The 10466-nt window shown below is 44.9% G+C and overlaps 1 protein-coding gene across 1 annotated transcript in view; it reads right to left on the bottom strand.

The window, feature by feature from the left end:
• The window catches only part of Nid1 (nidogen 1), a 75715-nt gene that overhangs the window by 40221 nt on the left and 25028 nt on the right, over positions 1-10466 (bottom strand). Inside the window, exons 2-4 of the mRNA XM_021215559.2 lie at positions 6054-6353; positions 3685-3911; positions 1363-1742 (exon numbers count right to left, since the gene is read on the bottom strand). Coding sequence (XP_021071218.1) covers positions 1363-1742; positions 3685-3911; positions 6054-6353 — 907 coding nt within the window. The remainder of the gene's footprint in view (positions 1-1362; positions 1743-3684; positions 3912-6053; positions 6354-10466) is intronic.

Here is a 10466-nt window from a genome sequence, read left to right as displayed (position 1 = left end):
ACCCTGGAAAAATCGTAACTCAGAAGGAGGAGATACCACATTGTATAAAACTACATTTTAAGAGGGGGTTGATTATGTGTGTGTGTGTGTGTGTGTGAGAGAGAGAGAGAGAGAGAGAGAGAGAGAGAGAGAGTTCTTTAGAAACCAACTGCAACTGACAGGAGGAAAAACAATCAGCTGCTTGAATTCCAAAACCAAAAAGAAAAAATGTGAAAGAAAAGCAGCATAAAGAGCCAACAGAGCTTCTAGAATGTTTTCTCAGGTGGGTGAACACATCTCAGAAGTCACAAAGAAGACACTTGAGTTCCAAAATATTCAAGGTCTTTCCTTCCTGCTCTTTTGGTTTTTGAGACAGGATCCTACTGTATCCCAGGCTAGAAACTGATGCTCCTGCTTCTGCCTCTTCAGTGATGGGCTAACAGCACTCAGCAGTGATCTTTTTGGCTTTGGCTTTGGGTTTGGAAACAGCGTTTTTCTGTGTAGCCCTGGCTGGAGCTCACTCTGTAGACCAGGCTGTCCTCAATTCACAGAGATCCACATGCCTTTGCTTCCCAGGTGCTGGGATTAAAGGTGTGTGCCACCAACAATGACATTTTCAAAGAAAAAAAATGTATTAGCCAGATTATGGTAGTGCCTGGGAAGCAGAGGTGGCAGGAGCTCCATGAGTTCAAAGCCAGTCAAGTCTATGTTAAGTCCCAGGCCATCCAAAGCCACATAAATGAGACCCTGTCTTATAAAAAACAATACACCTATCTGTCTGTTCATCTGTCCATCTGTCTGTCTGTCCGTCTGTGTTAGAGGACAGTCTGGGGGAGTCATACCTCTCCTTCTACTACGTGGGCTTCAGAAGGTCAGACTTAGGTCATGAGTACCTTTACCTGCTGAGCCATCTCTCCCTGGCCCTGACTCTCTTTAAAACAGATTACGTTATGAGAAATCATGAAATGAGGCATACTCCCACTGTGTCCAGAACCGGGCGTGGTGGTGCATGCCTTTAATCCCAGCACTCGGGAGGCAGAGGCAGGCGGATTTCTGAGTTCGAGGCCACCCTGGTCTACAAAGTGAGTTCCAGGACAGCCAGGGCTACACAGAGAAACCCTGTCTTGAAAAACCAAAAACGAACAAACAAACAAAATCAGAACCAAATCTCTAATCCTAAAAGATCACTGGGTCACTCAGAAGTCATGGGGACTAAGCACCCATTGCTCTTCAGGGAGAGCATTCAGTCTCTACTCCCTCAGGCTATTTGCCCCCTATAAGGTCGCTTCATGGAGGCACATGACCCACCCTACACTAGCCAACTCCTGTCTAGAAACCAAGCAGGCAAATACAAGTTCCAACTTGTAAAAATGGATGTCTTACCAACTCCTGTTTCCTCTACTTCATCCACATCAATGACTTGGGGGTGCTGCTGAGAGAACCTCTCCGCTGGCAGCTGGAAAGATCTAGTTCTCTCAGTGGGGACTCCATGGGGTCTCTCTGTAGCCTCATAGCCAGGAGAGGGGATTCTAGGTACATTGTGTGGGTCAGGGTATCCCCTTTTTGGACTATGGGAGGGGAAGGGATGGGTGGCCACATCCTCCAGGCCGAGATGAGAGGTTACTAGGTCATAATCTTCATCCTCATAGTCTGCTCCATCGTCATCCAGGTCCAGGTTCACATCTGCAGGCACCACCCCCTTGGCGGTAGCAGGACTTCCAATCTCAAACACCCACACACCTTGGTGCCCAGCGTTGCTGCTCCTAGAGGCAAGGAAGGCATCTTGAGAATAGGCCACAGCCCACAAGCAGCCCACATTGACCAAGAAGGCAGGAAGAACTCAGTAACCTATGTCCATCAAAAAGGTGTGGCATGTGTCTACCCTTGGCAAGAGCCGCTGTCCAGGAGGGCAGCAGTGTCATGGGCGGTCATCCCAGAGCTCATACAGGCAGGGACTATTTAGTGAGAGTGAATCTAAATAGACACAACGCCATGAAGAGCTTACCCTCTAGGGCCGTCCCAGGACACCAAAGCCTCTCAATGCCACCAGCTTGTACACAGTTTATGTGCCCTGTCTCATGAGAGACCAGAGAGTCATTTCACCACTATGTTCATTTTATTGCATGGAGTAAAACCTACTTAGTTTTTTGGTTTGGGGTTTTTGGTTGGTTGGTTGGTTTGATTTTTGTTTTTTTTTGAGACAGAATTTCTCTGTGTACCAGTCCTAGCTGTCCTAAAACTAAATTTGTAGTCCAGGCTGGTCTCAAACCCACGGAGATTTGTCTGTTTCTGCCTCCCTAGTGCTGGGACTAAAGGCATGCACCACCTCACCTGTCCACCTTGGTTTTTGTGTGTGTGTGTGTGTGTGTGTGTGTGTGTGTGTGTTTGCTTTGTTTTGTTGATTTTGTTTTGTTTTTAAGACAGGGTACCTCACTGCCCTGGGGCTCATGAAGTAGACAAGGATGGCTGGCAGAATGCCAGGAGTCCATCCTTCTCAACTTCCCAAGGTTGGATTTATAAGCAGTCACCACCACATCTGGCTTTTTATGTGGGTATGGGAATAGTAGTCAGGTCTTGTGCCAACTGAACTGTTTCTCTAGTCCTGTTGTGTTTGGGGGATTTTGCTTTGCTTTGCTTTAGGATAAATTTTATTATTTATTAATGTGTATGTATATGTATGTATGCATATATATATATATATATATATATATATATATATATATATACATACACACACACACACACACACACACACACACACACACACATGTCTATAGTTGTATGTACATGCAAGTCCCCGGAGTGGCCAAAGAGGGAGATCAGATCCCCTGGAGCTGAGCTGGAGTTACAGAAGACAAAATGGGGAAAGGGGATTAGGCTAAAGAATATTGGGAGATGTAAGATTTTTAACTCTTAAAGACCAGTCTGGGACCAGGCATGGTGTCTTACACCTGTATCCCCAGCACCTTGGAGGTGGGGGCTGAAGAATCTCTGATTCAAGGTCATCCATCCTTCCCTATGTAGAAAGTTTGGGGACAGCCTGGGCTATATGAGATCCTGTCTCAAAATACCTAAACAGAACAAAACAAAAAGCCAGTAATCTTGGCTACCCCTGTCTTCTGTATAATACCCCGGTACCCCTTGCTTCTCTACACTAACATTACAATGAGGCTTCGCTGAGTGAAGTGAGAACTGTTCTGCATCAGTGCAGAGGAAAACCACTCTTAGTGACTCTAAACTCAGGGGACACAGTAGAGACGGTTTTGCATGAAGGTGCACTCTAAATGACACACTACTGGGGCTAGAGAGATGGCTCAGAAATTAAGAGCATTGGTAACTCCTCCAGAGGGTCTGGGTTCAATTCCCAGCTTCCATGTAGTGGCTCAGAACCATCTGTAACTTCAGTCCCAGGGGATCTAATGCGTTTCTAAGCTCCACAGGCACTGCAAGCTTGCGATGCAAAATGCTCATACACACAAATAAAGATGAAAATAAACAAAAGACCTCTTCATGCTAAATATATTCCCTATGATTCATCAGGAAAAAAATACTATTTCAGCATTTAAATATCTCTCTATAAAATTTAAATCTATAAGAATATTTTTAGGTAATTTAATACTTATTATATTTTGCTTGGTAAAACAATATATAATAATATAATTAAGGGGAATCTAATGAAGAAAAAAAAAGAAAGAATATGCATACTTGGCCAAATTTTCAACTGATTCCCTGTCATTGGCAAATATGTTATAGTCTCCGTTGCTCTTCCATAGAAATCCTACTTGACCTTTGCTGAAGCCAACCACAGCAGGCACTTGGCTTTCATCCTTCTTCGAGAATGTTGTTAAGAACTGTAGACCATCTTCAGGATAAAGGAAAATGGCGTAGGAGCTGGAATTTGAGGAGGCCAGAACAGCCTGGAACGTGTTTCTCTGTGAAGATGAGTTAAAAGTCAGTTTCTAGCAACACAATCCCACTCTCAAAGCATGCTGTTCACTGGGCTCCTTGTAGAAAGGACAGAGGAGAGCCAGCAGTGCTCCACCTCACTTTCCTACAATTGAGAATGTGCAGCCTACATGGAGAGGTGGATCTATGGACAAAGAGGACAGATGCTGTAACAGAGATGCGAGCAGTGTGTTCCATGTAGGTCAAATGAGGAAGAATCCTGTGCTGGGTAGGATAGGGGTAGTTCTCAGGAAACCCGTGATGGCCAAGGCTTGAGCTGTGATGGACAGGAGGGCCTAAGCTTACAATCAGGAGGAGGTCATGTCAAGGATAAACGACAGTGAGGCAAAACATACCAGAACAAAGGAAAAGGTATGTTCATGGCAAATATGAGTTTGATATAGGGCTGGAGAGATGGCTAAGTGGTTAAGAGCACTGATTGCTCTTTGGAAGGTCCTGAGTTCAAATCCCAGCAACCACATGGTGGTTTACAACCATCCGTAATGAGATCTGATGCCCTCTTCTAGTGCTGTCTGAAGACAGCTACAATGTACTTATTTTTAATAAGAAATAAGTCTTTGTTTAAAAAAAAAAAGAAATATATCTTAAAAAAAGAGTTTGATACAACTGCATATGGAGTCTTATTAGGTTAGTCCCAAGAGGCAGGCAAGAGCTGAGTATTCTTGGGTCAGGCAATCTTCCAATTCTGCAAAGCATGTGAGATATGCAGACCCACCACAGACTTCTCCAAAATGTGTTCTGTGGAATGCTATGTGTCCCATGGGGGACAGTGATAAGAGGAGATAAAGCCAAGAGGTTTGGGGATCATTCCATTAAATATTAGTAAGTCAGCTTCTTTACTAAAGGACTTTCCTTCACTCAGGAGGGGCACGTTGATCAGAACCTTGATATCTATCATTTCCTATTAATGACTTCTCTATAATTAGAATCTACCGACCCACTCTTTCTCAATTAAAGAAGGAACACAGGGGGCTGGAGAGATGGCTCAGTGGCTAAGAGCACTGACTGCCCTTCCGAAGGTCATGAGTTCAAATCCCAGCAACCACATGGTGGCTCACAACCGTCCGTAACAAGATCTGGCGCCTTCTTCTGGAGTGTCTGAAGACAGCTACAGTGTACTTACATATAATAAATAAATAAATCTTAAAAAAAAAAAAGAAGGAACACAGGTACTATTTCCCAGGCGTATGTTTGCCTCATGAGTGCATGTGCCACAGCACGCGTATGGAGACCAGAGGAGACCACTTGTAAGAGTCTTCCCTTTCCTTCTACCTTGTGGGCTCTGCAGATGGGACTGAGGTCCTCCAGCTTGGCAGCAGCCTTTACCCACAGAGCACTCTTACCTGCCCATGAGTACATTTTCCTTTATGTGACCTCAGGAAAAGCCACACAACGCTTACCTGTTTGGAGGAACTAGGCTTATTTTAGAAAAGTTCCAAACATTAAAAAATATATCAGAGCGAACTCCCACATCCCCATTACCCAGCTTTGACAAATATCAGCCTGTGACTAACATTGTTTCATTTATAGCCCAGATGTCTGTCGCACTCCCTTCTCCGCCCCAGAACCTGATAATAAGGTTAGAGATGGTGGAGCTGATTCCAACCTAGGCTGGTAAAAAGCAAATAAACAAAACAAACAAACAAACAAACCTAGAGCTTTGGAACTTAACAAAAGCATCATTTATTTTTAATTAATCAATAGATTTAATTAATTAACTAATTAATTAATTATTGGAGTCCTGAGAGTTGACTTTAGGGCTTCACAGTCAGATGCTGAGTCTTCTAGCCTTCTGACCTTGAACTTCTGACAGTCTGTGTGATGAGACCCCGTGGCAGAGGCTGTTTTCCATGGAGCAATCTCCTCAAATAACTGGCTTTCTCAACATTAGATAGTCACAGAAATGATTCAGACATCCCTACAGATGAGGTTGCTGACCTGCATTCAACAAGCACATTTTACTGGACTTTGCTCTGGACTTCCTGTCTTGAGTAACAGCACAGGCACATTGTCTATTGGAACAAGCACAAACCAGAAGCCCAAAGGCTACGGTCAACATACCAACATACCAGACCAGATACCTGCATCTCCATGTGGCATGCACTCACCTTGCCTTCCTCGGCGGGGCTCCTGCTGGGCCCTCCATAGGGGGCCACAGATTCCCAAGTGACAACCACCACACTAGTGGGCTGGAAAGAGACCTCCGGGAAGCCTCTCTGGACATACTCGGCTGCCATCTGAATAACGAAGGGGGATAAGTCTTCTCGATAATACACATTCCCCAGGCCATCTGTCGTGTCCAAGTCAGCCAGGAAAGGCGCTACTGAGCCGAAGCTGGGTGGGAAGGTTCCAGGATGGTATTCTGTGGCTGGGGGTTCGCTCATGGCGATGATACCGTTTGTGGTGACCTGTAAGGAACCAAGTGTGGTTAGAGAGAATGCAACGATGAACTCCTTGCGGGAATGTTAGGGTTCGATTTTAAAACAATCCCTACAAATTTTCCAGCTGGCGGTACTATTTTGAGAGGCTGTAGGACCATGAGTCATTGGAGCCTGGAACAGGCTTTTGCTCCTAGCTCCCGCCATGCTCTCTGCCCTAATCAGCTATCGTGTGAACAGCAGCTTCAAGATGCTCCACGGTACCTCCCCCACTACGATGGGATAAAAGCTCACCAGAACCGTGAGCCAAAGTAAGACTCCTCCATTCAGTTGTCGCTAATCAAGTTATGACACAAATGTAACTAACACAGCAAGTGATCGCTCCCTCACTGGATACTGATGCAGCTGCCAATGGAACACAAAGTAAACAGAATGAGAGAAAGAGAGGGGTCTGACTGGCAAATCCACCAACATGATAGGCAGGTGGGGGGTGGGATTATGAAGGAGATGGTTGACAAGAATCTCAGAACATGATGCAGGGTGCTTCCTGTCAAGTGTGTCAGATATGGGCAGTCTCTCAAATATCTCAAGTTTCCCCTCTGTGTCCTCCTGACCAGAATGGTGAGAGCAACAGAGATTTGTTGACTGCCAGCATTATCCAAATAACTAATTCACTCAGCAAGGGCTTCCACACTGGGACTGTGTTATACCACTCTGAGGATCCGTGAGAACTGGATACAGCCCCACTTTAAAGGGACCCAAAGTCCAAAGAAAGGGAAGAATAACACAGATGATTAAATGAATGTGTTAAGAGGTAAACCTGCACACTGTTGATAACTACTGTGACTAGCCTAGTGCATAGAATACCACCTAATAGCATGAATAGTTCACCACTTTGTAGGCAGCATCTAATCTCTGGGAAAACACCAGAAGGCTAGGTATCACTGGTACCCATATTTTTCTAGTAGGAAAATTAAGTAAAGCAATTAACTTGTCCAAAGTCACCATATATAAATAGCATCACTGGAATTCTGACCCAAAGATCTTGACTCCAAGGTCAGCCATCTCAGGACTGCAGATATAGCTCTCATTATATAGAATTTATATAGAATTCCTGCCTGGTTACACCAGGCCTTGGGTTCAATTGCCAGCAATGTATAAACTGGGCATGGTAGTATATGCTGGCACTGGGAAGGTGGGGACAGGGGGACTAAAGGCCATCTTTTACTACATAATGAGTTCAAGGCCAGCTTAATCATAACATGGATAGAGTTCTCAGAATCTTTTCTAGTTTTTATGAAGTATTGTCACTGTTGTGTGTTTGAAAGGGTATATGGAAACCAGAGGTTGGGTTGCTTTCCACTTTATAAGTTTATTTGGAGACAGATCTTTTATTCCCCAGAACCTGATAATAAGGTTAGAGATGGTGGAGCTGATTCCAACCTAGGCTGGTAAAAAGCAAAAAACAAACAAAACAAACAAACAAACCTATAGCTTTGGAACTTAACAAAAGCATCATTTATTTTTAACTAATCAATAAATTTAATTAATTAATTATTGGAGTCCTGAGAGTTGACTTTAGGGCTTCACACTCAGATGCTGAGTCTTCCAGCCTTCTGACCTTGAACTTCTGACCTTCCTGCCTTTACCCCACAAGGGCTATGATTACAGGCATACACTATCACTTCCAATTTATACCATATGAGGGAATGGAACCCAGGACTTTGTGTATGTCAGACAAGCCCTCTACCTACTGAGCTACATTCCCCTGTCCTAAAACCATCTCTTTTTATAAATGTCATGGGCTATTAGTTTTACCTCAAGTAACATATTTTCCATCACTTGGCAACAGTAAGATTCCTCCAGAATAAACTGGCAGTCTTCAGGGATGGCAGTCAGGCAAGATGCCTCCTGCAGCCCAGTTCACAGCATCTAACCTCCCCCAGCACAAACATCCCAACTGCTGTGATAGGGGAGCGTGGGAAACCGCTCACTTTCTCAAGCACATGCCAGACATTGGCAGTGACTGGCTGCTGGTAGGAAGCGATCCCGCGGAGACCACATATAGACAGTTCCTTCCACAAGGCTACTTTCCAAAGATATTCAAAATCATCTAACAATCCTGAAAACCATCCTGGTGCCATCTATTCTTTGGGATCTGGGCACTGGACTGACTCTATTTTCACAAGGAATGCTTGCCTTAGAAATCAAATTTCATGCAAGGACCTTGGGTGACTATTTGACACCAGATCACATAACTCTTCCTGGGAAAGCTATTCCTTCAGCCCATTTGACCTTCAACTCAGACATCTGTGAGAACGAAGAAAGCCAAACTCAGAGAGTGGTGCTATAAGCGAGCTAAATCACCCAGTTTCTGATGATTCCTAACTTCAGGCTTCTCCCTTTAAGCCTTTTTTTGGAAATACGTCAAAAAACAGGCAGCTTGGTGGAAAAATGTCTCCCACATTAGACATGAAACCCCCACCCAGTTGGAAGGAACCCCGCAGCTGGCCATGGCTGCATTCTCCCACCTGTAGCAACTGGGACACTTGGGAAGTATCTCGGCTTTGGTTTGTTGTTGTTTTGTTGTTTGTTTGTTTGTTTGTTTGTTTTGGAGAGGGCTAGCCTGAAACTAAATAAGTAGCTAAGGATGGCCTTGAACTCCTGTCCTCCTGCTTCCATCTTCCACATGATGTGATTACAGGCCTGAGTCAGCATGCCAGTTTGGCTCCTTCACCTTTCTCCTTCCCTACAGTCCCAGCATTCCCAGTGCTGACACCTGGGCTCCCTTGACTGGTCCATCAGGTCCTTCAGGCAGCTACTCAGAGTCTCCTCCACCACCACAGGCTCCTTTCACAGGCTCCCCCTCAAACTTCACTCCTCCTCCCACACTATCTCTGCCTCCTGTCCCCTTAAGCCCCGTTTGCTGGCCCTTGCCCTATGCACTCAGTGACCCTTAGTCATCACTGCAGTTTCAAAGCTTATACATCACCTAATGTCCCCTCCAGCTTCTTGACTTCCTCCACAGTACAGGGCAGGGACCGGTCGTAAAGGACAAGATCTGTGCATGCAGGCTGCTTTGGATGTGTCTGGAGTGAGCCCCGCTGAGTCACACAGACCAGAGAAGGGCAGCCCTATAGTCCTTCACAACGGAACCCATGTGGTGAGGCTCCATTTACAGGGTGCCAGGCACTGCATAAACTGGGTGTGGTAATTCCATCCACTGGGAGCTGGAGTCGGGAAAATCAGTTGTTCAGAGACATCTGCTATATAGAGTGACAGGCCAGCTTGTGCTGTCTTTAAAAAGAAAAAAGGTCCTAAGAAGGATGTATATACAGGAAGTACAATTTGACTAGATTCTGATTTAGGCCTCTCACCAAAAAGGAAAAAGGAAGCCAAGTGTTTTGACTCTCAGGGGGAGAGGCAGGGGGGTCCCTTTGAGTTCAAAGCCAGCCTGATCTATATAGCAAGTTCCAGGACAGCCAGGGCTACACAGCCTGACATTGTTGGGGGTGGGAGGGAGAGGAGAGGGTGGGCAGCAGGGGGGGGGGAGACAGACAGACAGAGACAGAAGGAGGAAGAAGGATTGCAGTATTTAGATGTAATTGTGATCTTCTTGTTTTGTTATTTTTTAAAGGGTCTTTTTGAGACACATTCCAAAATATTTACAAGGAAATAGAATGCTTAAGAGTTGCTTTAAAATAACCCAGCTTGGGGCGGAGAAGGGAGTGAGACAGACATCTGGGCTATAAATGAAACAATGTTAGTCACAGGCTGATATTTGTCAAAGCTGGGTAATGGGGATGTGGGAGTTCATTCTGATATATTTTTTAATGTTTGGAACTTTTCTAAAATAAGTTTAGTTCCTCCAAAGAGGTAAGCATTGTGTGGCTTTTCCTGAGGTCACATAAAGGAAAATGTACTCATGGGCAGGTAAGAGTGCTCTGTGGGTAAAGGGACTTACGTGCTGCCAAGCTGGAGGACCTCAGTCCCATCTGCAGAGCCCACAAGGTGGAAGGAAAGGGAAGACTCTTACAAGTGGTCTCCTCTGGTCTCCATACGCGTGCTGTGGCACTTGCACTCATGCACACACGTAAGTGTAATAATAATAATTCAATTAAAACATTTAACATTTAATTAAAT

Source organism: Mus pahari, chromosome 16, assembly GCF_900095145.1.
Source record: "Mus pahari chromosome 16, PAHARI_EIJ_v1.1, whole genome shotgun sequence".
NCBI lineage: Eukaryota > Metazoa > Chordata > Mammalia > Rodentia > Muridae > Mus > Mus pahari.
This window is presented reverse-complemented; position numbering and strand designations above follow the sequence as displayed.